Source organism: Polyodon spathula, chromosome 7 (genome assembly GCF_017654505.1).
Source record: "Polyodon spathula isolate WHYD16114869_AA chromosome 7, ASM1765450v1, whole genome shotgun sequence".
Classification (NCBI taxonomy): Eukaryota; Metazoa; Chordata; class Actinopteri; order Acipenseriformes; family Polyodontidae; genus Polyodon; species Polyodon spathula.
This window is the reverse complement of record NC_054540.1, coordinates 11,206,777-11,234,576: the sequence shown is the minus strand read 5'-3', so window position 1 is coordinate 11,234,576 and position 27,800 is coordinate 11,206,777. Positions and strand designations below refer to the sequence as shown.

At 36.5% G+C, this 27,800-nt stretch overlaps 2 protein-coding genes across 4 annotated transcripts in view; one reads left to right on the top strand and one right to left on the bottom strand.

Moving 5' to 3' along the window:
• LOC121318149 (prokineticin-1-like) lies at window positions 1–27,721 on the bottom strand. Of its 2 annotated transcripts, XM_041254517.1 has the most exons (5): window positions 27,683–27,721; window positions 27,187–27,327; window positions 14,465–14,537; window positions 2,167–2,292; window positions 1–478 (listed from the first exon to the last, which is right to left on the bottom strand). In XM_041254517.1, exons 2-5 carry the CDS (start codon window positions 27,219–27,221, stop codon window positions 341–343), a joined length of 372 nt encoding a protein of 123 aa, XP_041110451.1. In that variant the 5' UTR covers window positions 27,222–27,327; window positions 27,683–27,721; the 3' UTR covers window positions 1–340. The 2 variants fall into 2 exon arrangements, with proteins under 2 accessions (XP_041110451.1, XP_041110452.1); XM_041254518.1 differs by lacking the exons at window positions 14,465–14,537; window positions 27,187–27,327; window positions 27,683–27,721 and adding an exon at window positions 5,320–5,517.
• The window catches only part of LOC121318148 (S-adenosylmethionine sensor upstream of mTORC1-like), a 58,518-nt gene continuing 40,813 nt past the window's right edge, over window positions 10,096–27,800 (top strand). Inside the window, exons 1-2 of one of the 2 annotated variants that reach the window (XM_041254515.1) lie at window positions 10,096–10,300; window positions 24,879–25,020. In XM_041254515.1, the coding sequence (XP_041110449.1) occupies window positions 10,162–10,300; window positions 24,879–25,020 (281 nt within the window). In that variant the 5' untranslated portion in view covers window positions 10,096–10,161. The remainder of the gene's footprint in view (window positions 10,301–24,878; window positions 25,021–27,800) is intronic. The other variant, XM_041254516.1, reaches the window with a different exon arrangement.

Sequence of the window (27,800 nt, the reverse complement as noted above, 5' to 3'; positions counted from 1 at the left end):
TTCAATTACACCTGTCTGTCTCCTGGTCAGTGAATTACCCACACCCCTTCCACAAGCTGTTACTAATATGTTGGAAGAAAAGGTAATAAATAACAATCTCAATGTGAATAATGAACTAATAAGCCTCATACTACATACTGACAGTATGTAGTACAAAAAAAATGTGTCTTTATGCACACACACACACACACCACGTGTTTTTATTTATTTTAGTATTGTCACATCTTCATAGTAGCTTTCTTTTAGTTTTTATTCATTCTGTTAGGTCACTTAATTGTCGCAACAGTAAAGTATCCGGCTGCTGTCGCTATTGCGGAAGGTACTGTGAAGAAAACCCATTTTACATTCTTCTGAAACTTGACTTCATTCTTTTAGCGTCCTCTGTACAGCGATATGTTCCTTCTTTCCATCTCATGCATGTGTGTTTTGGTAAGCATGGACAAACAGGGTTGTAGTGCCATTTTCTAAGACATAGCATCTGCAAGGTAAAAATAAAACAATAAACAATTATACAGTATTAATTCATATATGAACATCTACTTAAGCATTCCATGTAGGTATACATTGCCTCAGGACCTTATTTAATCAATTATTCTGCTTTCAGTTTACATTTAATGTGATGGTTTTAAACTATTCCAGTTACCTTACTGTAAGGTAGGTAAGTGTACCAGTAGTACCCAAACTGGACAAACTACATACATATGTAGCATGTGTTCCCAACAACAGAGAACACTATTCTTAACAACTGTATATTCAAAAGAAATGACCATGTACATATAGATAACTATTTCAAATTATCTGCAATTTGTTATTCAAATGCATCCCTGGTATATGTTCTGCCGCTCAGTCTCAATCACAAGCTTGGTGCTCATTATAAAATGGTAACAATGATATTAGAGAATGGGCCATGCCTTATATCATTATATTTAGCTCATGTCAGAGACAGAAGCATATGGATTACATTTTTCAAATTCATTAGCATTTTGGCATTGTTCCATATTTGGCTTTTGCTACCCACAGTTGATCCTAACAAATTTCTTCTGCTCAACTGCAAATCCTCTCAGTGGGTAAAAAAAAAAAAGGATGCCAGTCTGAATTAAATTACACTAAACATGCTTCTCTTTACAGTTACATATTGCTTTATTTTTTCACAGTTTTTATATCGGAGATAAAGTTAAAAAAATGTTTGTTACAGTGACTGTTTAAAAAGCATCGCACAATCATAGTCTGGATTTTGGTATATTCTATAAACATGTGTATTTCTCAGAGATACTACTGCTAAGGTTGGTCATTTTTAACCCTTTACTTTTTTAAAGCTATCACAAATGTTTCTGTTTTTTACAGGATTTGTAATTGTGGGCTGAGTCGTACATTTGCACAATACTTACCTACACAGTCATGTGGGTAGGGAAAAAGGATGACTGAAAACCATATATGCCTCAGCCAATAGTGCATTTGAACTTGTTCCTCATAGGCCACAGATCAGTGCCATTTCCGAAACGGATTGTGACAAGCTGCTCTGATCGTGCACACATTTGGAAGCATGTACGTGGATGTTGCAGCATACTTTGTCATTTGTTTGCAATGAGCCAGACCATTTTTTGAAAGCACAATAACATTAAACCAGGAAAGGGATATAACTTTTTTTTTTCTGTTTCTTTTGGTTTTTTAGTATCTGTATCTCAGGTACTGTATGAGGACTGATAATTAGGCAAATATAATGATACATTTTATAGACAATTTAATTTGAAGCATTTTTTTGTAATGGAAAACATCTTTAGAAGGGCAACATTTAATTGTCCTTCTTTTTAAGTATTTTGTGTTCGTTATTTTGATATGTATGGTTGACAATCCACACCTGCATTTCATTAATACTGGAATAAGCATTGCTAAAACATGGATGTTTTGTCCACATGTTAATTAATTAATAATAGTAGCAGTGTATGCTATTCTGATATAAGAAACGTCTTGTTTGTACTTTTAATTATTGTAGCAGTATTCTAAAATAAAATCTGCAATACTAAAAAAATGAAACAACAAAAATAGCCCCCAAACCCTTTGTCATTAGATAAATAAAAATTTTAATGTATTTTATTTTATTTAAAAAAAAAAATATTGTTTAGCTCTACATCACACAAGGAAATGCTGGACACTGTTCGAACTTACCTTGGGGAAGTATGGGCGACACTCATCTCCATGCTGACCAAATGGGGTGCAGAGCTGGAGACCTCGGATCCACAGGCTTCCAGCACAGCACCAGCCCCTAGAGCACTGAGCATCCTCTTCACACACCTAGAATGAAAGAGGTGCAGAGGCATAACAATCAATGATACAATAAGCCTTGGAAATACATTAGTGATGTGTTACTTCAAGGAATTTACCAGAGATTATGAACTACTTTGGTCAGTAATTATTGTCCAGGGCCAATTGTATTTATGTAATTCGGTTTGTAATTCTGGTAATTCGCTGGTGTAGAGGGTCTTACCGGTATAATGAAATGTGTCAATGAATCTAGCAATTATATTTCCTTAGCTTTTAGTATAAATAACTATGTTCTCTTCCTATACTTAAATCATTGTGTGTGAGGTTTTCATGATGAGATCTCATGATGAGCTACCAAGAATTAAAGAAACAGTAACCAAGTACTGTATTTTACAAAAAATTATCCAGACTTTATTTCTCACTTTGGAAACAATATATCGTGCCAAAACACCATTAATCATCTTATGGGCAGTACCTGGTTGTTAAGTCTAATGGTTTTTAAATTAAATTATTTTTATATACAGAGCACACAAGTTAACAAAGAAGTTAAGCACTGTGTACCTTATACAGTTCAACCAATAAGGAACAAGGCTGCACATATTTATAACACATGTACTTGTCTCAGTGAATGAATTACCAAGGACATGATGAATAGTTAATATTACTTCATAGCATCGACTCTGGGACTACACACAGCAGTCCCACAATGCCTGTATGTGCATTATCATTACTGAAGATATGTTCTGTCATGATTATTAAAGCCTTTGTGCCTTTGTGCCTTTGTACACTTTGCAGTATTTATTATTAAAGGAAAAACAACATCTAAATGTCACAAAGCTAGTTACAATAAATTCAGGTTGATTTAAAGATTCAGTAGTTCATAAAGTGTTATTTCTTATAATATTCTTGTATTTTGCTTTGTAATTTAGTGTTATTATGGCTGCAAATTCATAAAGGAATTACGGCTGAGTGCCCCAAGAATAACAGCTGAATATCTCATGCACTTCCTCTGAGTTCTAAACTCTGTTAATTCATCATGATTTAAAAATATTTAGGTTCCCCTTTCCCTTCCATTTGTTCCTTATTAATTCACTGTTTATTCTTCACTAATTCATACCCTGTTATCCGCCCACAAGGGGATTGTGAGAAACGTTAATTCATACATGAATGTATGCCTTATGCATGTGATCAACATAATTTGGAATGAATACAGATACTTTAACCCACATGAATTAGTAAGGGTCAGAACTCATAGGATGTGCATGATATTTAGATGTTCTTCCTGTGGTATGCATTTGGAATTCCTTAATGAATCTGTGGCAGTTACTTTAAAGTGTTACCGACCATAATCGAAATGTATTAAGCAGTAGAACCCTGATTAGAAGTCATTACTATCTGCTACACGGGAAGACGCTACAGTACAGTAATACCTAATAATCAGGGTTTAATTCAGGACTGGAAACAAGTAAGCATCGCCTTTATTGTTATTTTAACAAGCTCACGTTTTAGAAATGTATTGACCTTTTCAATGTTTTGCTTTCCTTCTGTTTCGCTTTTTAAAAGCTTGATAAAGTATCATAAGATTTCTTTGCATTACAGGGATGAAGGCACAATCTGATTAGTTTGTCTAACTTAGTTTGACCATGTATGTATGTATGTATGTGCTGTATGTATCTGCTTCGTTATCTATTTATTTATTTCATGCATTTTAATGTGTCTAGAGTTTGGCCCATGTCATCATTTTGGGCAAGTATTATTCAGTTTGTACATTGTTTGAGTTGTGGAAGTGAACAATTACTTATTGGATCCAGGGTGTATTCATTAAAACAGCAATTTACCTAAACAAAAAACTGGGAGTGCTTTTAATTTCCCATTAGGAGTCCCATTAGTTGACAGAATTTGCCTGGTATTGTATTTTGGAATGCTATTACTTTTGTAAATTAACTTGAGAGCATAACCTTGAGTAGTTACTTTGAGATTATTGAGATATTTGATTAACTTTACATCATTATAAATAAAATGTTTATTTCTCCAGGCTGAAGCAGCAGCTGCACAGACAATATTGTATCAGGGTTAGCTGCTGTGTGGTGTGCTGTTTGGAAGTGACAATCAACTGGTTTATTATTTATCGTGCTTTAAAGATTGTTTGCTATAAATTAAATGCTGAAATACCAATTTTACCCACAATGTATTGTTTTCCAGAAAAAGTAAATGCCAAAAGCACAGCTCTAATGACATATTGTTCTGGTGCCCCTGGGTGTCACTTGAATTGAACAAATGCACTGTATGAGACAATACATACAGTTTTTTGTATAACATACGTTTAAAGATTTCTTATCATTTTAAGTCTAAGTTTTCTTGTGTTAACTACTGTATTTGAGTGTCACACTTTTCCCATCACTTAACTAATGGTCACTAGTATCATTAATGCAGTACTGTGCTACATGACTGCAGTATTTAAATAAAATCTATGTTACATTAGTGAAAAAACGTTATTCACCCAAAACATCAAGCTCCCATTTCTGACATCTGCTCATCAAGGAAGCTACTACAGGCTACATCTCTAAAGGACAACAGCATCCACAACAATGAATGCACAATAATCTGTAGAGGCACAATGTAGTGAGTTTAAGGGGATATCACTTTATTACCATATATTATATCACTTTCCCCCTTTTGGATCATCCAAATTACACATATGTTACTTATTGGATTTTGATCGCTAAGATTTTAGTTAATTCTAACCTAAAGAAAAACAAAAAGCTTTACACCAATTTAGATCTGCTTAATGGCAGTACACACAATAGTGTATTAGTGCATTTTCCACATTGAAATATTTGTTTACAAATTACAAGCATTTAATTAGTGCATGCAGATAGCATAGAAAATATCATAAAAAATATGTCATTTTAAAAAAGAAATATTTGGTTTTCTAAGTTAATTTTCTGAAAACAAAACTAAAACTGGAAGTGTTATTTCTTTTCAAATCAGAAACCCAAACACCCCTTAGTCCTGTAGAAAAGCAAAGTCAACACAATCTGATTAGTATTTACTTACCCCAGTTATGACAGCTGTTCTTGCAACATAAACTGAAACTAGAACGCAGAAGACCAGGAGCTTTCTCATAATGCCGACGATACAAGCAAACCACTGCCTTTCAGAGGCATGAAAAAGAGACACCCCTGTGTCGCTTTATCTTTCTTGTTTAAAGATGGAAAGTGTGATAGTCCATGACGCTGGTTCATATCTGTTGCATTCAGTCCTTAAATATATTATTGTTGGACTATTGATCGACCACAGAGACTGTGATACAACTGATAAACACAGAGGCTGTCATTTTATCAATACATTTATCAGGTTTGAATGTTTTTTTTTTCACTTATTTAATACAATTGATAACACTGCAGACTTTCAGTTCCTTTTATCTGTACAAATATTTCTTGTCACTCTTCTTAGATATTGCTGCTTTGCTCAGGCAGGCCTTACAGGCATCATAAAGAACTGCATCCCACCTTCATTCAGTCCTCCACATTGGCCAATTTCAAATAGCCACTAACTGTACAGCAGTCAAGTTTAGGACTGATTTACTGGTTTTGCTACAGGAAAACTAGCGTGTGCCAACAAATCTTACCCTGGTCTGTCATGATTTATAGCACTTCCTAGTGAAGAAATCAACCCAAATTGCATATTTTAATTGAGGTTTACAACAACATTTTACTTAAAACTGAAGCCTGCTGTATTGGCCTGCATTGACAGGGATATATAACAGGGGTGGTTCTCCTCTTTGTGATTCCATGACACTCCCAGCGAGTCCAGACTTTTGCTTTGGTTCTGAGGGCAAAAAGAGACTATTGACTTGACAGCAGGAATGGAGGTTGATCATTGATCCTCTGTCATCCAGATTGGTAAGTGGGTGATCTTGCAGCCATCGAATTAAGTAAAAAAAACAAAAAAAACTAGAAAAACATTTTTTTTTTTTTTTTTTACAAAAAATAATGAGCTGCTTTAAAATGTGTTCGTATGTGGCCGCAGATAATTTGGAGAGGAAATAAGCTGCTTAAGTTTCTCAACGCGGCAGAGCAAGCCACATGTGTCAGGGGATACTGAAGTAAAGTAACACATCACAAGAAATAACTTGCTGAGATGATTGAGCTGCTACTGGGATAAGTTTTGGCAAGCTGCTTGCTCTGATTTATAATGTAAGACTTACTAGCATACAGGAGTCTAATAAGGTACCTAGCAGAGGCCATACTCAGTGGGTATCAAACACAACATGCACGTTGATGGCATGAACACGAGTCCTGTTGAGCAAATCAATTCCATGCATGGGGGGTGGGTTTAATGCCACATGTGTACACTGTTGCACCACTATAAATGGGAAGTCCGCCAGTTACATCACTCACAGACACTCACTAACTCATCCCTGATATGTGGCCAGCACTCATTAGCAAATGTCTTGCAGAACAGATATAATCCTCATATACAGCATGTAATGGTTAGTCTTTTGTGTCCCAATCTTGATGTTTTCTTTCTGATATGGAATTGTATTAACAGTACATTAAAATGAGTCGCTAACATAACAAAATTGAGCACACTCTTTCTGTAGTTATTACGGTAATAATAATTCTGTAACTGCATTAGCCTAAATGCTTACATTGGTTGTATTCATAAAACAGCTTTTTAAAAATCATTCTGTAATACTTTGTAAATAGGACCCCCTTTTTTCACATTAATATAGAGTAGTTCTAAACCTTAAAGGAACACATTTCTTTTTAATGAAAGTTCTTTGTAAATGTGTCTATGAAATGTACCTATATGCATACCCACGTCATGACTGCTTAGTGGCTTATACATCCTCTAAAACTGTACTAATAGTCTCAATCAGCAGAGGCCTTGGAAGAGATTGATAAAACTACAGTAGTCATGGATACCAACCTATTTATTTCAATGTGTTAATAGTGTCATTAATTGAAAATGTTAGCACATTGGCCTCTGCTAGCTCATATTTACATTTCTACCTCGTACCAACATGATTGTGTTATAAATAAAGCTTCTCTGGTATGAATATTCATATGTTTTTTAAAGTAGCCAACATGAGCAATGTATAGTATTAACCACATTTTCTCTTAATTTTCATATACAGAAATTGCTTTATATACAAATAGTGGTCACCTTGAAACTGAAAATTAACTTGGCAAAAAATACATCAAACTTTCAATTGCGTTCCTTAATTATGAATATCTCTAGACAGAAAAAGAACATACTGCAATACAAACCCAGTTCACCACTAAGATATGACCTGGCTGCTGTCACTGGAAACCAATCTTCCAGAAACACAACTGTTAGCTGGCACTTCTCTGCCTTACTGTCATGGCTGGATTTCAAAAAAGCAGAGAAAATATTGGCTCACGCTGCAACATAAACATACAGCTGGGATTCCTCTATCCAATATTATAAAACATGCCCATAAACAAATGCGTTAACAAAAACAAAAATAAATAAATCACAACTTTTAACATTAAAGGTTCTTTTCCTGTTGCTTGTTTAAGATTTTCAATCTGTCGTGTATCCGCCCTAGCTGTTTATTATAACTCCTACAGAACCCTTCAACTACAAGACGGTGCCTGTCAAGGCTCTGCCCAGCCAGGACTGTCATAAAGACTTGGGAGTCGCGGGGAGGCCGGGACTTCTGGAGCAACAGCAGTTAGTTTAGGGAATGTTGATCCCAACTAGTAGAGATAGGGTTTCGTAATATAGTAGGTTCCTGGAGCAGGACGTCTCTTTTAGTGAGAGTAGCGCTCTCACACCTTGTGTGGCAAACTTTAATTTTTAGCTTTGTTTTGGTACCCTAGTGAAAGCACATGTGTGCTATTAAATCTGCACACCTGTGTGGCGTGTCAACACCCAACTGCACTGTGTCTGACTTATTATTATTCACGACCCACACATGTAACACCTGTTAAACCTGCTTACAAAACAGGCTGTGTAAATATGTTTTATAAATAGGCCTCAATGTTAGACACTGTTGTAAACCTGTTTCAAAGATCAGCCAGTCCAATGACAATTTAATCTGACCTAAACTACAAGACGACCGAATACATTGGAGCCTTAATAAAAACGTAACAAAAATACAACCACCATCTTAGGAGAAAGTCATTGAGTTGAAGCTGTCTCATTTCCAAAAGTCCTTTGGGACTTTACAGATTGAAGCAGCAGAGCAGAATCTAATGGGTACATTACACGCATTTCCACATCAATTAATAACACTAACAGATTCAAAAAGGTTTAAAAAAGAGATAAAAGAGTGAAGTGCATGAGGCAGGTGAAACTCATAAACATTAAGGGGCATCATCTATTTGAAATTAAACTGTGTTACTACTTCAGTATGTTAGACATACAGCCTCTTACTGCACCAAAACTGAATCATGTACAGTATCTACAAAAGGTAATCATGGATTTCTTGGTTTATGAGACAAATTTTCTGTGAATACCTATTAAAAAATATACTGTTAGTTTTTTGTAAAACCTGGAAACAATTCAGTACCCACAGTATGGAAAAACATGTGCAAGTAATTGTAACAACAGTGCACTTGCAAGGCAGACATCATCCCAGCAGAATAACTAGTTGCTCTCCCTCATCCTTGGTTGGCCAACCATTTCTAAAATAGGTGGTGAGAGTGAAACTTGCACGTGTACACTGCCAACCAGCAGTGAACCAAGGTGAATTTGTACTGGAAATCTGCCTGCCAAGGCAGATGTAATGGTTTGTTTTCTGATCGTCTAAAGTGTGCTGGAATAGATGTGTTGAAGTTTAATGGTGCAAACTGCTTCCCAGGAAGTTTGGTGTCCAGTCCCAGGGTATGTGAGCAGGTAGAGTAGCACAGCAGTCATGGTCCGTACTGTACTAAATGCATCACACAAAGCATACAATATTCACGTCAAGATAAACAGTCCAGAGGTTAAGAAAAGCCACATAATCTCATGTTAATAATTTAAAGAAACGTTACCAAAACAATAGATGTAAGTAGATGGATTGCAGGGATAAATTGGGGGAAATTACTTTTTTCCTCATGTTTTTGAACAAGGAGATGAATTCAATCACATGAATATCCTTCTCTTCCTATATTGTTAAAAGATTTTGGATAGATTTTCTCAAATAATATTGTTTTACATATTCTAAACACACAGCTATTGTTTTGTAAGCAGTGTGGTTAAAGTCCAGGGCTTGTAATTAGGTCACCAGTTCAAAACCCTGACTCACTGTGTGACCCTGAGCAAGTCACTTGACCTCCTTGTGCTCCATCCTGGATGAGATGTTAAATCAATGTCCTCTTGTAAGTGACTCTGCATATAATGCACAGCTCACAGCCTACCTCTGAAAAGCACTTTGTGTTGGTAGTCCACCATGAAAGGTGCTATATAAAAATAAATATATGATTATCCTAATTAAAAAGGAGTTAAAAAAAAAAAAAAAAAAATGTGCCAATACTTCCTGCTAAACATTATCATCCATAACATGCACTTTTAAAAAGAACAAACAAATCTAATATTTGCTGAAGCCTTAAACTTAATACTGGTGGAATAGGAAAAAAAAAAACAAACTTAAAAACTTCATTTTAAACTCAAACACTGCCTGATGAGTGCAACGTGTATATGGCAATACACTAAAGCGTTGCATCAGACCTTTATGATTTGTTAGTCAATTACGTGCTAAGCGGTTCCGAGAAAGTCAAAACAAAAACCCATAACCCAGATCACTGTTTTCAGTTCCACTTCCCTTAGATTGGTTATCTCCCTGTCAATCTCGCCGCGTACCCCAGAGACAGGCAATCAGATTGCGCTTTGTTGGTTTGCTAGCTTGTGTGCCGGAGACTAGGGGAGGAGCGGTGTCAAGTACTAATGGATCCCTTTAGCAATATGTGGGTTGGGGAGAGAGTTACCGAACCGGGACAGGGCCAAAATAAGAAACTGGAACAGGAGAAATTATCTGGGGTTGTGAAGAGTGTGCATAGGAAACTCCGCAAGAAATACAGAGAAGGTAATAAAGGGGAGTTTAAAATGGGGACTCGGTTTTGAATGCAGGCCTCATTTAAGTAATTGCATGGTGTGTTTTTGTTGTTAGCCGACCGGTTCTGCATTATGCAAGATTGCAATTCTAAGGAAATATTATGTTGGCGATCTCTAAAGAGCAAAGGGGGCACTTCTAGTAGTATTTATACTGTAACCTGCTCTGTTCCAGGCCATTTGGGCAGTCAGTGGTGTTTACTGTTCCTCCATGAAAATCCCATACAGAAAATGAGCAACAAAACATTCTGTTGTGTGTTTGCAAACCTATCGTAAAGTAATTCGTTTAAAAAAAATCCCTGCATACGATTGTTAACAGCGATGATTGCAATATTACATGATTATGACCTATTTAAAATAATTTACATTGGACTACCTGATCAAATTCTTATAATGACCGAGCTTGATCTGAGGATACGTGAAGTGCAAGGAGCCCCCTTGAATGATTGCACCGCTTAATTACTGGGCGTAGCTGTTGTCATTTCCAGAAACATACCGGCGGTACTGGTTTTCTTCTGTGATGTGAAAACCAATCGAGAGTTGAATCATCTTGCAACAATACGTGGGAGGTGCAACATCGTTTAAAGTGGGAAAGAGACGCTTTGTTGAAGTGGACTGACAGACCACGAGAACTTGCATTGCCATTGAGAGAGGTTCACATTTTCACATCTGCTTTCAAAATTGTGTAGATTGAAAAATATACCCAGCCTTCTAAGAGTGTTTCTGACCAGAATATCAAAATGCTGCTGTTCTTATCTCATATGGAAATGTGAGTTTACCAGATATTAATTTACCTTGAAGGTGGAGGTTCTGGATATAACCAAAATATCTAAGTTGGTGTATTTCAATGTGTTGAATTAACATGATATAAATGTGCCCTCTGACAAGTATTGAAGTAATTGTGGTCAGACAGGAAGTGCTACAATATTGACCTATATGGGTCATGGGGCTAACAACATTGATAGTCTACAAAAAATGTTGTAACATAAGTATGCAAAACTGAAGTGGTAAACAAACTCACAAGCAATAATAATTTGATATGGGACAATAAGCACCAGACTACCAAGTAGGTCTACCTCATATTTGGAGTTTAGAGCCGAGTAAAGATATTTTTGAAGATCAGCAACATTTCCACCTTCCGTTTATTTTCAGTCTGTTTTAGGATTGCACTTCCACTGTAGAACCTCTACATGACAGCTGTCATAGTGTGCATTATTTATTACAAGTTCTGAGTGGAAATGCTTTATGATCACATGAAACTATCAGCCAAAACTCATAGCCTACTGTACGCAGCAAGACCTTAAAATGTAACCTATAAGATTGTATGAACTGGCAGCTTCCAAGGAAAAGTAACTTTTAACAAGATTGATGCTGTTGTAATATCCCACCCTTAATTAAAAATAAAATAAAATAAAGTACAGAACAATCTTTAGAAAGTTGAAGTAGCAGCAAGAGAAATTGGGAGGATAGAAGAGGAGGCAAAGGAAGACAGCTTCACACACACTGACGCACGCTAAAGAGTAAAACAGATTAGCAGGAGCATAAAGCTAATGAAATAACGAGGCGTAGAGCAACTCTGCTTAAAGATTGTTCGTAGACAGGAAAGTACAATTAAAACCCAGGTGAACGGGAAGGAAAGACAGCAAAGGGAAGGTAAGCTCATTCCACATTTAACTTCAGTAGGCCTTTGTTTGCATCTTTGGGTGGGATAGTTTCAGCAACATTGATCCACAGTGCTAAGCTTGAAACAAAACCTGCATTTTTCACTTAATGAATACAAACTGGTTCAAACACAACACTGGAGAAATGATCAGTGAATCTGGCCTTGTGCGCACCACTTTGTGTTAATGACCACTGCATAATTTTACATCCCTGCATACACAAATTAATAGAAATGCTTTAAAACAGTACTATACCCAAGTATAGTTCAGGAGAATTAAACATACTATAGATGATTATTATAGAAGTATTTTTTTATGATTTGTGTTAATTTATTTACTTGATATTGGTGATAAGTTAGTGACCTTCCCATATTTTATGTAGTAATTTTCAAAAAAGGTGAAGTTGTTTTGTAATGTACTTTATATCCATTATTAAGCACATTTCTTATGAGACTGCACATATAATGTACTGATAATTGCTCTCCGGTTAATTGCATATAACTGTCAGGCTACACCTTTGGAATATATAGTAACATACTGTATGTCATCAATCTAAAGTAGGGTGACTAGATACTGTCTGAAGAGTTAACACATTACTGCTTTCAAAACTTTAAAACAAGATAATTACTGACATTTTAGTGGACAAAGATATTTATATTTTATAAAAGGAAAATGTGGAATTGAATTCAAGAGCAACAACAAGCTGGCGCCACTGTGGTTGTGTAAACAGCCTGCTGGTAAATCATGTGGCTGTTTGTTGAAAACCTTCATCGAAACAACAGAAGATCTTCCAACAGAAAAAGTAATGTAAGAGTCAGAGAATGCACACATGATGTCCTGTCACATGATTCCAATGTGGTGACTTGCTGTATTATCTTGCCCCTAGCCCATTACAAGTGGTGTTATAACAAGCTGTGAGTGCTAACACATTAGCACCATAATAAATTCAAAATGCCATCTTAAGTTAAATGGGTTTAGAGTGAGCCTATTTGAGACTTCGGCTTTTTAATCAGTAGGTGGTGGGTTTTGCAATGGACAGAGCAATCAGTTGACTCTTTGCATTTGATATTCCAGTACGTGTTTTCTAATTGGGACGTATTGATAGTTTGCTATTTATTCGGTCGAGAATAGCTTATAACTAGGGTCTGCAAAATTCACGGGAGAATTGAAATGACAGGACTAACCTGCAGCTCAGTTCTAAACCTCCAGGTGTCTGTGTAGCCACTCCAGCTAAACTGATTGGAAGAATAAGTAAGGAATCAACACATTAAATTCTGGTTAATTAAAGGGATAATTAGTGCCATTCTGGAAAGGTATGTGTTTAATGAAAACATTTACCTCGAAACTTGTTGCTTGGTGGTCTGTTCAACCCATGAAGTACCAAATTAATTTCCATACAACCTTGGTTAACTAGACTGGTGGATAACTCGACACCTTCACTTAATTCGACAGTTTGGTTCTGTTTTTTGTGCATCATGGCTTCATTTTACTCTTGACATTTATTACCAGTACCGGAGGGATAAATACCATTAGAAAGCCTAGTGGATAACTCGACACTCTTGCTTTACGTGACTGACCTCTGACTGGTAACAGATCATTCATTCATTCATTCGCAGCTACCAAGTCCAGCTTGTTACAGTGTCAGTTCATAATGAGTGAGAAGCGAAAAATCAGATCTCGTTCTAGGCTTTAAAGCTCAGGCTATTTGGGATAACAAGCTTGTTAGCAGAACTTTCAAAATGCGTGTTTTTGCATGCAAAACAATCAACAATGCTTGATTTCTGTGAAACTAACTTTATTATTGTTTTTGTTCACGAGTTAATTTTATAGAATGCACATTTGTTAACTTTTGCTGTTTAAGCTGTCAAATTAAACAGTACAAGCAAATGACTAAAATATAGTTAACAGTTTGTGGTTGGATTGTTTTAGTAAAAATAACGCAGCAGTTATTTTATTAATTCTTATTTGAATCGAACTATAGGAGTTGTACCGAGTGTATACTGAATGTATACAGATTGTTAGAACGCTGCATACTGATTGGTCCATCAGTGTTCCAAGCCGTTACATTATCCAGCTCATTGTCACGATTAGGAACAAAGGCAAATCACTGCATCTGTGCTAATCATGTATCATTGCGCCACCAAAATCAAAGACCTGTCAGAATCCCTGCTGACATGGAAAATACTAAAGACATCAAGGTGTCTTCATATTTTGCAGTTTCTATTTGCACTATGAATCAATTTGCTATTTTGAGCAAGACATTGTTTTGGCGTTTTATTTGCAGTACATACCACTTATTTTCTGTAACTTCGGTCGGATCCAGTTGTCAGATGTTCCGTTTTATTTTACTCCTTTTAGTTAGTATCAGCTGTCGTTTTGTGAAACTGACTCTTCATTAATTTTAACTGTGGATATTTTTATATTTTTCGACAGTATTTACGTTACTGCACGCAATGTCTTAACCATCCGACTCCCACCTTTCCTCCGTGTCTCTTCTCCTTTACTGCGCACTCAGTCTCTTTACAGGTACAGAAATGTAGCATTGATGTGCTAGAAAAAAAAAAAAGTGAATTAATACCACAAAACAAATTGGACCGTTAATGCTTATGTGACTGACTGTCAGAAAAAAAAAATACAATTTGACTTTAAATTACTTAGGCTTACTAATTTCATCTCAACAAAGCACCTTAAACTTTAAACTGTTGTGCTGCTTGGTATACGCTAGAACCAATGGGAGTGAATTTGCATAGCAACAACGTTGCCTAGACTATGCAGGAAGACGGGCACCTCACAGATGTACAACTAAGCAAGTTTTTTTTTTTTTTTAGTTATTTAAAGTCAAAAGAATGAACTGAAACACAGTTAAGCAAGGTTTTTATAGTTATTTAAAGTTTTTTTTATTTTATTTTTTTAATGCATTTACTGAAAGAAAAAAGTTCATATGGACTATTTTCTGTTGTGGAAGGTTATACTGCAAAATGTTAAATCTTTAGAAACTACAAATTCTTCATTTCTTTTTTTTATAAAACATTTATAAATCTGGTTTATAAATGCTATAAGGCACTTGAGGCCATGGTGCAATGGATATTGTCGCGGCTTGGTTGGTTGCAGGCACTCGATTGCATCTTGTGCCTAACAACGCACCAAGAAGTGACAGTAACCGGCTCAACCCATACCCTCTTGTGCCTTATTGCTTAACTGATTTATTCACTACAGTTCTTTCAACCATTTTCATAAGGACATATAACTAAAAATAAACTTGTAATACTGTGAACGTGTGAGTTCTGTTACTTATATGCATGTTAATGCCCGATCTCGTGCACCCGTCGTTAACTCGACACCTTGGATAAGTTAACACTAAATGGCATCCCCATGGGGTGTCCAGTTAACCAAGGTTGACTGTGTTTGAATAAAATCAAAACACAAGCTGTATTTACGTAACCTGATACATTTCTAAATCAACATTTCTTCACGGAAAATGAAATCCTGCTTTTTGGCTACAGGCTGATGCGTCGTGTTCTGAGGAAAGCCATGTTAGACGTGGTTGTAATCAGACCAGTAAAATTTCATGTCAGCTACTGTATGAAGCTCAACACATAGAAAACTGAGCTTTATCATCACTGTGGGCATGCATTTAGACTTAACATCTGAGGTTAACACAATTAGAGTAAGTTAAGTTTCATAACAGTATAGTTAGAGAGAATTAAAATAACAAGCAGATGCCAGTTAAAAATGCTCCAAAATTTTTTTTTACAAAGTAGCCTGTCCTCAAATGAGGCCAGTGGCACTTAATGGGTTATTAAATACATGGTCCTGAACTGAGGCCAACCTGAAGAATTCTGGAGATGGGAGTTAAACTTGATGTCCTGCAGTGAAAAGTATTCAGTGTTATTTACAAGTAGAAATGGCAATTTTATTTGTGATTACGACCGGATATGTAGTATGCTTTAGATTAAATCTTAAAAGAATATGTTGTAGGAGCCAATTTGCTTTTTTGGCTCACAGCACATGCGCAATGAAGAGACTAAGAACAGAGAATGGAAAAATACCAGCAATTGACTTCTATTTGACTTGTACAAAGAGTATTAGAACAATGGAAGGTTACAAAGTGTGGAATGTGTGCAAAACTGTTCTGGTTAAATAAGATACATAGATGAAGTGCCGGCACTGAGTGATGCTACCCCTGTGGAGAATGTTCTCAAGGTTACTTATGCAAACTGTTAATATGCTAATAGTGTTATTGCGAATTTACTACCATAACTGCCGGCTGAATGCTGATTGGTGAATCATATATTTCTTACTGCATAGTTACCACTGATTGCTACTAAAAATATGTCTAAAGCAGTCCCTTAAGGACATAACTATAGAGCAATTTACTACACCATTGGACGTGTGTGAGTGTCTCTCCAGAGCTCTGCTATGTTCAATAAACAACTAACAATATGCTCTCGGATCTGTCGTTGTGTTCCAGCTTTTCAGGACCCTACAATGTTATTCTCAGACACTTAATCTTGAGCAACCCTGCTGCTTCTGGTTTCTGTTGTGATCTAGACTCCTGCAGTTACATGGCTAGTCTGAATAAATGTGCAGTGGTTCATTAAACAATAATTGTTGTGAAGAAAGGAAATTATTGTAACATGTTGGTTATGCATCCTCTATGCTCCCTTACCTGATCCTTTTTTTTTTTTTTTTTTTTTGAGAGATGAAAAAATCTGTTAGGTTGAGTAAGTGATGTTTAAGAATTGACTGTTCCTCATGCACAACATGAGGCTAACACAATGTGATAAGCCAGTCAAGTGGTTATTGTAGGATGGATTTACTGCTGTTCTACACATATTAACTAGCTTGTCCAGTATTGTGTGTAACATTGAGTAAGTTAACATTCTGCAGAGTTCTCCTTCTGTCCTTTTAACCCTTAGTCTATTTTATACATAAATCGTTTGAACGTCACTCAGGGCAATTTCTAGTCTCTCTAATTGTGAGATTGTTGGGTGACCCAAGGGATGTGGAATGTGTCTCAACTGTAGCTGTTCACATGGCTGCTGTAAAAAGTCTCCCAGCAGTTGGAAGGCTGAAGTGTGAACCAGCCTTTACAGTTAAACAGTAGTTAAGAATGGAAATCGACAGTTAGGCTGTCTGTGTAGTTATATAGTAAAGGAAACATTCTTCAAGATTTGTTTTTTTAAATCATGAAACTGCCAACCTATTTTCTGTACATGTCCATTCTGGTATGCATGCATTTAGATTTTTAGCAAATGTTTTTCAAAGCATTTCATTGTGTAAGGTAAACAAAAATTCAAGCAAACTTTCTAAACGTGTTGTCAATGAAAACCTATTTAACCCTTTGTACTTCGGATGTGACTTAAAGTTAAGGTCCTATTGTAAGTGACTCTGCAGCAGCAGTTGTGATGCATAGTTCACCCCCTAGTCTCTAAATCGCTTTGGATAAAAGCATTTGCTAAATAACTAAGTAATAATAATAACAAACCTTAACATGGTGCTGTTTAATTTCCTTACTTAGCTGCTCATATACAACATAGAAATGGAAATTTTAATAAAATAAGAAAACAGTGACCTTTTTTGTGAATTATTTGCATTGAATTTCACATGCTGCGAAATCTAAATTTCAAATGAAATGTGTTTTTGAAAAGGTCAGCACTTATCTTCTAAAATTGTTCTGAACATTGTTTTGGTTAAGATTAAACATAAACCATAAAGAAATGGCTGATAGTGAGAATTAAAAATACCTTTTTAATTAACTACTGTCGGCTTTGTTATACTTACCTTTTATTAGTATCTGATGAAAGTGTGTTCATGCGTTTCTCTAGTCAAGGGTTATGAGCAAACGATGAGAAGACAAACATTTTGACAAATGCCCACACTGACTGAGGTTTGTTTACTTGACTTAAAATAAGTTAAATCTCTGACACACTAAGTAAAGGCATGGATTAGACACTGAGTGACACTTTGAATGGCTGAATGCCATTCTAATGTGAATTGAGTGCCTGTTGTTTCTATTTATTTGTCGTTGCGTTTGAATCGCCTACCGTAGGTAGCACTGAGTGTGCAGTATTGTTTTCTGTCTAGAGCTGAATCAGTCGGCCTTTTGTTCTTTATTGAGGCCATAATGCTGCAAAATTAAATATAAAAATCAAGTTCCACTTTTCTATTATTCCCTCCTTTCCTCAAGTGCCTGGATGGAAGGGAACAGTTTTATGCTTTAATGGGAATTACCAACCCCCCCCCTGTTGCATCTCAAATTAGGCATTTATTAAACCAAAGAGTTGGAACAACAACAAATTAAACCTGAACTCAATATTATCTAGGTCACAGAAAATGTTTAGATTACCACCACCGCCAATAATAGTTTGATAATAATTTGTCTATTCAGCGTGGCTGCCAAAAGATAAAAGAAAATAGACTTTGTATTGTCGTGTAAGAGAGCTTTTAGTCGTTTAACAAAATAGTTTTAAAAATCTTGCTTATTTTTCACTTCCATTGATTATACAGGTCTCAAATGTACAGTTTTTAAAGAAACACATTTTACAGCATTAAAAAAAAATAGTAGTACAGTCCATTAGCTTAAATAAAGATGGCAGTTTACTTGCCTTGCCATCCAGGGAGTTTGTCTTGCTCATTTCACCCCAGCCATGTCTTCTGGGTCAAAGCATGTCAAAGCAACTGGCTGTTTATTGACAGGAAAGAAGCCAGTGTAGGGGTAAGTGCAGGAAGTGCAAGGCAGTCTGAAAGTATGGCTTGTGAACAGAGATTTTTTAACCTAGTGTAGTACCAGATATCATGTTTTAAAATGACAACAAGTGTTTGCTAAATCATGTGCTTCCTTCAAAGCTTCACGTTTGAGGCCTATGTAATGAATGCATACGCATGGCAGAGAATTTATGGAAATGCTTTGTCTGGTACTACCGCTTTAAGGCAGAGATTGAAAAAAAATTAAATTTACTTCACGGCACTAAATATCAAACCTTGTGTAAAGGAGAAGAGTTAGCCAAACCAGGGAATAAGTAATTTTTGAGAAAGAAAGCAAGGTATTAAATGTGGGATGTGTTATTGTATGGATCTCCTTTGGGAGGCCTAGCTCTTTCAGGAAGTAACCCCGGAATGCATTTTCTTCTTTCAGCACAAATGAATGCTGCCTTTGTTGCAGGAGGATATGCTGTGGGTTTCTATTTAACTTGGACTGTCAGAGTAGAAAACATTTGGCAAAGAGCCGTTGTCACGAAAAAACCCAAACACTTAGGCAACACCCGCTGCTTGTCTGTGAACAGATGCCATTTTGGAGTTGAATATAATACCAGGGCAAGTCTGGAGGTTGAACAGAAATGATTTACAAAATGCGCCTTTAGTCGCAGTGCTAGAATTTCAAGAGATTACATTCTGTACTGCACAGAGTGTTTTTGGACATTTTTACATGTTGTTTGAAAACTAAGTCAAGTCCTTTCCCTGGATTCTTCTGTTTAACATAATCTAGACTGATTAACGTGAATTGAGTCTCCTTCATGAACAGTTTAGCTCCCTATTGATCTCCTTTTCCTTTTTCTTAGATTATTCTCTACTGTCTGTTTTCTTGGTGGCCTTCTGTTCTGGCACTTGCTCATCTTGTTTTCCTTCATTCTATTCGCTGGGCTAATTTTAGTTTATTCAGATTAATGGAAGAAAGGAATAATCAGTAACTCTTCGGGTCCTGGAAGAAAATTTGAATAAAGATCTTAACAGGACTACAAACTGACAATTAATCTGTCCCTACAGAACTGTTCTACTCTGGTGTGAAACAATTCTGTTTCGCTCTGCTGCTCAGAGTTTATGTCTGGCCCTAAAACAATTACGTTTTACACTTTGCAGTAGTCTTTGAATTTGAGTGAAAACAACAACTTGCCATTAGTTTCTTCTTAAAAGCAGCCTTTGGGCTTGTACTGCTGTTTTGCTAGATGTACAGCTATGTCCAGACATTACAGGTGAAGTTTAGACAGTTACTTGCATATGGTTTATTATATACTGGTGTTTTATGTCAACCAACTGGTCCCCCTTAGCCACTTTTCTGCTGAAAAAAGAAGACAAACATCATAGCAAAATTGGGTAATTCATTGTTGTTACCGTCATGAAGGTAAATGGGATCAAAGGTCATTGAAAGGAGAATTTTTGCATGCTTCAGGTGTGTTCTCACCATGTGATACACACCCTGGATCCCTTTTCCCCAGTCAACACTCTCAACACAGCAGACCAGTTAACCTGTCCAGCTCTTGGTATACACATGTATCTTTTTTTGATATAAAACACTGAAGCCTTTTAGTTATTTACAGTAGTGAGCCTAGTCTAATTTAAGACTCCCTGCACAGCTCAGGTAACTTGCATTGGAGGCTCACAGGAAAATGGCTGCAATGGCTCAGACTGATGTACATGCAATGCAATTGCATTATTTCCAGATAGGGTTGTATTAAGTGCACTCATTGTATACTGTATGATCTAGTCAGTATATTAATGGGGAAGGGAACAAAACATTGTCTGTTCTGTATGTTGGTAAGAATATGGAACCTGTTTTTATAGATTTCTATTTTTATTAATCCTATTGTCTCATGTCATAATAGCTTTTTTCGTTGCAAAAAAATAAAGGCAAGCTGTTTATTTTATCTTTGGAAAAAACTTCAGATCAAAACAGATAACATATCTTACTGTCATAGGTTATGAAAAGGGGATGTACACACTGTGGTTTAATGCTTTGCCTTTCTGCAGATACTCTTGTTTGTAATTTGCTGTTTGCACTTTTAATTGTTGTTTTTCACTCATCTTTTTAAACAAATATTCAGCAGCTGGACTAACTGGAATGCCCCTTCAATACAATTCAGTTTTTTAATAATATGTTTATTATACAAAGCACAGATTGTATTCAGCAGCTGGACTAACTGGAATACCCCTTCCTCTTCAATACAATTCAGGTCTTTTAATAATATGTTTATTTATTATACAAAACACACACTGCTAGTTACAGAAATAAAACCATCCATTATCTTGATTTTCTATACAAATATTGATAGATTATTCTGTTTGCATGTACACAACACAGACAACATTCAGTTCTGTATTTTTGTATCAAGCAATACTGTATATACACAGTACTTGCTTGCTATACTTCAGAACTGGTTATAAAGTGATATAGTAATGGCTCCCTTTTATCCCACATCCAGAATTTTGTGTAAATTTTGCTACCAATGACGTACGCGTTGTAAGGGAACAAGTATAGTGCTCGATTACAGCGTTATGAAGGGCATCTTAAATTACTTTTACTATGCTCTGATCATTTTTAGTGAGGTTCTGGTGAAGTGGCTACAACACCAGAACAAATAGTACAAATACAGAAAAACTCATTTGAAGATCGACAGACATTTGCAATCAAAATGTAGAGTAGTTCAGTGAAACAAAAAGAAATAGACCAGTATTCAGTTAACTCTGCCTTTCTATTAACATTTATTTCACATTCAGTACTGAGAATCCGCAATGTGGATTATATAAATTGCAATTGAACAGACGAATTAATGATAATAATAAATTTGGCCGCAGACCTTGTCCGTGGGTGCTGACAGCTATCTGCAATGTTGGCTGGCTAGCGAAAACACGATGACATCATGCAGTCTAGTGCCACGGATAGGAAGTGAATTGATGAATTGTTAATAAGACAACTGCAGTGGCTCATTGCCACCTATCCCCAAAAATAGGAAAAGGATGAATGAAAAGTAAGCAGTTGAAACACAGGTTCACCCCCCGCGCATGAAATGCACTGAGGGAGAACCCGGCCTCTCCAGCCTGCCACGCACCCTGCAAAATCGAAATGCAAACCGCTCAGCACTCGGGTAAGGAAAAAAAAAAAAACTCTACTCGCTGGTAGGAGGAAGCCTTAGGAAATCTATGGCTGAGGGTAGCCCTTCTAAAGATGGCCATCTCCCTGTTTGGCCTTGCCACGTGTGACTGAGAGGCCAAACAAAAAAGAAGCGACATGAATGCAAGCCACACAGAGTTTTTATGGTGCTTGGATATGACGTGTTGATTCGTGGGTGGATTCTCCTTCCAGAAACACAACCACATTTTCCATTCTGAGGTTTAAAAGAAACGCATGGCATGGCAAATATGCCTGGAAGAAAGGTTTCTTCTAATCAATCTTGACGTCTGTGACTGGGTATATCCTGCCCCTGCATTTATTTTGTATTATTATCTAAATGTATTGTTTTGTGTTTTTGATCAAGGTTTTGTTGTTGTTGTTTTACAGCATGGATGGGGGTTAATTTCCCATACAGCTAAACTTGTGCGTAAAGTGTCCATCTCCGAATGAATCAAGTAGTCACCAGTTGGGAGATGGTCACATTATAAAAGCGAAGGATCCACTTCTAGACGGTTGATGAGAGTGGAGAGTTTTGGAGAAAGGAGATGGAAACAGTACAATAAATAATTGAAAACAATTGCTTCTTGTGCTGTACTTGTGGACTGGTTATGTCTGTTTATTTTAGCCACTGTGCCGTATTGTTTTTTTTACCAGTCTTAAGAACATAAGAACATAAGAACATAAGAAAGTTTACAAACGAGAGGAGGCCATTCGGCCCATCTTGCTCGTTTGGTTGTTAGTAGCTTATTGATCCCAAAATCTCATCAAGCAGCTTCTTGAAGGATCCCAGGGTGTCAGCTTCAACAACATTACTGGGGAGTTGATTCCAGACCCTCACAATTCTCTGTGTAAAAAAGTGCCTCCTATTTTCTGTTCTGAATGCCCCTTTGTCTAAACTCCATTTGTGACCCCTGGTCCTTGTTTCTTTTTTCAGGCTGAAAAAGTCCCTTGGGTCGACACTGTCAATACCTTTTAGAATTTTGAATGCTTGAATTAGGTCGCCACGTAGTCTTCTTTGTTCAAGACTGAACAGATTCAATTCTTTTAGCCTGTCTGCATATGACATGCCTTTTAAGCCCGGAATAATTCTGGTCGCTCTTCTTTGCACTCTTTCTAGAGCAGCAATATCTTTTTTATAGCGAGGTGACCAGAACTGCACACAATATTCAAGATGAGGTCTTACTAGTGCATTGTACAGTTTTAACATTACTTCCCTTGATTTAAATTCAACACTTTTCACAATGTATCCGAGCATCTTGTTAGCCTTTTTTATAGCTTCCCCACATTGTCTAGATGAAGACATTTCTGAGTCAACAAAAACTCCTAGGTCTTTTTCATAGATTCCTTCTCCAATTTCAATTGTTGTTTATGGGTAGCTATTTTATTTTCATAAATAAAGAGTGAGCGCATTTGCGACTCGCCCCATTTGTACCTTGCCTGTGTGCCAACTTCCTGGTCTGTGACGTCACCGCTCGACCATCCTGTCACACAATATGTTAAATTCCAGCGAAGGACTTTGGAAGCTAGTCACTGAAGCCCCATCAGCTGTGTAAAACGCCAAGGTGGATAATCAAATACTTTCTTTGCACACCAATACATGCATTCGAGTATTCAGTCTGAATTGCATCCACTCTATAAACAGTATTTCTATGTACTGTAGCAAAAATAATGTTTTTACATAATACCTAGTAGTGTCTTGTCTGAGGCAAAGGGGTTTGCTTTTAAGGCAGCACAATGTTTGCTAACTTTTGGCCCCTGGGGATATTCTCATTATTGCACAACATTGAATCTAGTACTGCAATAGACCATGTAAAAACACTACAAATATAAGAAGTGGCTTTGTAACACTCATGAGTCGAGCAAATGTGGTTTCTGATATAATGCAAAAACAAGAAAACATGCTGCAGTGTTAAGTGGGTGTATGCAAAAGGACAGAAACCAACAGCGCTTTATGTGAACCGAATGTGACACATAGTGTCATGTAGAAAAAATAGCAGACTGGAAGAAAGAACCGATATCTGACAGCAGGGAGGAATGGATATGCTACTTTTTTATATAATTCTTGATGGACAACCCTTAATATTAATTGCTGTACTGTCCATATAATACTGGTATGACAAACCTGGGAAGAGATATTAACTTGCATTATGAATACATCTGATGACAGTAGTGTTTTTTTATTCAATGTATTCATTATTCTGTGTTGCTGTAGCTTACACCAGGACCTCACTATAAATTAGACTGAATTGAAAAGCCCTCGAATAAAATTTTTAAATGGGGAAGGCTCGGCCTTGTTTTAATTGAAGATGATGGGGGGGCATTTGCCATTGCAATTGAAAAGAAATGGTGCTTAATCCACATCTGTAATTCATTAGGCTTAAAACCTTTGTATTGTTAAATTACTTGTTAATATTTGTTTGCTGTATGATTATCAGAAGTATTACATTAGCCAATATAACAGTCACAGTTGCTTTCTGCCCTATCTTATCAATGAGCAATAAAATATGCTGTTGACTGCACTTTGTTCGGATTTAATTGGAAAACATGGTCTACATGTTGCCCTTTAAAGCAAAAAGGAATACGATAGTGTTTGCCTAATTTCCTATTTAGGTAACATTTACAGAAGGTTTGATCTGCTTGGCTGTGGTTTAGATTCTGCTTCAGTTTCTTGCTGCTTATTGAACTTTTAAATCCACAAACCAATACTCTGTTTTTTTTTTATTTTTATTTTTATCTGAAGTTAATGGAAGTGGGATTCATGAAGAAAAGAGACGCTCGGTTTAACACAGCCAGAAATGGTCGAGTTTGTACTGCAGGTAGTGGTTTTGGTAATCTCTTCAGTTGATATTGACAGGATTTGTTTGTAGCTGGAGATGCGATCTGACATATTGCTGTCTTCAGACTCCATTGCAGAACAGAGGTGAACATGGGTTATTACAGGTCATGCCATCTGGCTGCACTTGCTTTTTTACATTTGTCTTTACTGTTTTGTTTTTTTCTAGTGGGCGACTTTGATAAGATCTGGCGTGAACACTGCGAGGATGAAGAGACACTCAGTGAATATGCAGTTGCCATGAAGAACCTAGCAGACAACCACTGGGCGAAGACATGCGAGGGCGAGGGACGCATTGAGTGGTGTCGTAGGTGAGCATAAACGGAACACGTGATGGGATTTGGGTAATCTTGTATTACAGTCGTGACAATTCAATCTTTTGAACATAAAAATAAACGTGCAAAGTTGTGCTTCTGAGACCTGTCGTATTCCAAGCTGGTTCTTTCAGCTCGACTCCAGTCCTCTCTTAGTTCTGCTGCCAAATAACTCTCTTGATTTGCTGCATTGCTCTTGGTAGTGTATTCATGAAACATATTGGAATTGCACCGAAGATTAAGTCTGTGGCTTAGTTTGGAATCTGTGGTTCATATAGCTCTGTGTTGTTCATATTCACTAGTGCATAAAATTATGGATTTTAAGTACATTTTCATATTTTTTACTTGGAGGAATAATTTTGAAGTGTTATCTTTGTAAATCCCTTAGCAGGGCTAAACAAGTTTGAAGAGTCTCATGTACCGGTACATATACATCTAGTTTTTCTAGTTTGTATTTTATTGTCTTCTTTCATATACAGGACACAGAGACCCAAATTTATAAAGGGGGAAAAACTGACCGCAAAAAGCCACGTGATGTGCGTGTTCAGTACGGCCGCACTCAGCATCAAAATAACAACTACTTATTTTATAAGACTAATTAGATGAAGCAGGAGATTCTGCAATCATACTATTTAAATAATCCTCACCACAATTAAATTCTTATGCAGTTACAACTCTCCTATTTCTTATGTATGTCAGTATTTCTGCCTCTATGTATGATTTTAAAGCATATCTGTAAGGTCTCTAATACAGCTACATTATTCAGATGTACCTACAACTAGCTGTACTGTATTTGCTCTAGCTACAAACTAACTGCTTCATCTGCCTTTTTTTTTTTTTTTTTTTTTTTTTTTTTTTTTACCCTTTTCTTTACAATTTGAATTTAATAATACTGCCTAAACCAGTACTGTTAAATACCAGAATGCCATGTTACAAAAATGCATTCTGTAGACATTACTAAAATAACAGTGGAGGATGAGTCCTCATTGTATATGAGACTTTTTCTTTAGTGTGCCTTGGAATATCGTTCCATTTTTTTTTTTAATCTCCTCCAGTGTTCTTTTATTAATGCCTACACTCTAAGAAGTAAAGGCTCTCATTAGAACCTTGCTTTGCCACTGTGGGGAGACCTTTTTAGGTGCTTCTAAGAACCTTTTTTTACATGATTTCTATACTCTATTTGCAGACTTTCTTTTTTGTCGTGTTGAAAATTGGAGTTTGCAAAAGAATATGGTATTATAAACTGCAATTTACAAACTGACTTGATCAGAAGGGTTAAAAAAATGACCTCTTTGCAAAATGTTATTAATGTTTTTTTGTCCTTGAAAATGATGTCTCCTTCTTGCTGAAGACAAGTCTCCCACATCACCTTGCCTTTCATATAGCTTCTGTCTGACTGTGGTAAATTAACGCCTGCTTTTCAGAGTTCTTAAAATAATCAAGCAAATACGAGGCCCACAATTACTGACAGCTTTAATAAATTAGATGGAATATTTAGTAGACCTCATTTGCAAAATCCCCTCCCAATTTTAGCGATTTCGTTCAGAAACGCCCCAGAATTACATATGCATATACAGAATTACATGTGCATCAGGGACTAAAGCGCACAGAGACATTTCCCCCGCAGATGACGTGTTAATTGCGTGTTTATGCCATTGCATGTGTTTTATACATCCTGTCCAAGAGTTCAAAACCCTCAGCGCCCATTTTACATATTTGCAGTAGAACCACTTATTTTCCAAAGACCTGGGAAACTAACTAACAGCTAACGCTGTATTTATGGGTTTTTTTTGTATCTAGGGAAAAGTACAGAGAAAAAAATAATAATTTGGTTGATTCTGTTATTCCTTTTAATGATTTATTTTCTAGGGAAATGTCTACAGTACCAGTTTTTGTTCATAAAATGTAATGTAGTTTTGTGTTGTACAAATTCACCATGAGTTCTGTTTTATTTATCTTTACCAGAAGCTTGTCTTTTCATATAGATCGTGTTATATTGTTTATGAAAATATGTTTGAAAGCCCTGGGTCTTTTCCATTAGTGATCTGCTTATTTAAAGGGGTTCTACAGTTTAGATCTCCTAAGAGACATGGGGGAAATTGATTTGGATACTGGTAGGCTGGAGGAATTTTACTCTATGAAACTGCTTTACAAAACAAATACCATTTTATACCAAACTTCAGTCTTCTGTTGAACATGCTAGACTGGGTTTTATAAACATGATGGCGTCACGTCTTTCCCCTTTCATCTGAAATGGTCAGAATGTTTCAATACGTGTCCCACCTCCTGTCTTATTCCCAAGGGCTAGAGTAGTAAAAGAAAAGAAAAAAAAAAGTTGCTAGAAAGAAACGAATTACTCGCCTTTAACAGTACTGTAAAAGAAGATGGTGTCTCTTGGCATATGTTGTGTGAAATTTAATTACTTTAAATTTAAAAGGAAGTTGATGTGGAAGTAAATAAGACAATTACTTCACAGAGTAATTTTAAAAGGTCCTTTATTATTTCACACACACACACACACACACGCAGTTACATACACAGATGCTATACTGCGAATAACGATATCCCTAACGGGACACAACCCAACAAGGTTACATACAAAGATTATATTAATCACAGATCAATACAATCCATGAGACGCAACTGAACTAATTCTTACCCTTCCAAGCGGATCGGGAGAGCCCTTCGACCCTGGTAAGAGAAAGCAGCTGTCTCCAAGAAATTACCGAGCAGGACTGCGCGCTAATCCTCACGGCTGACTCTCTTCAGAGCAGGGG

What these genes read in the sequence shown, in the direction of transcription:
- LOC121318149 (XM_041254517.1), bottom strand. Translation starts at nt 27,221, where the DNA reads ATGTTCAACAGAAGACTGAAGTTTGGTATAAAATG. An exon ending in CTGAAGTTTGGTATAAAATG is followed by an intron (nt 14,538 to 27,186) that starts GTATTTGTTTTG and finishes TTTTTTTTCTAG; the next exon opens with CACATCAATGCTACATTTCT. An exon ending in AGAAGAGACACGGAGGAAAG is followed by an intron (nt 2,293 to 14,464) that starts GTGGGAGTCGGA and finishes CTTTCATTCTAG; the next exon opens with GTGTGTGAAGAGGATGCTCA.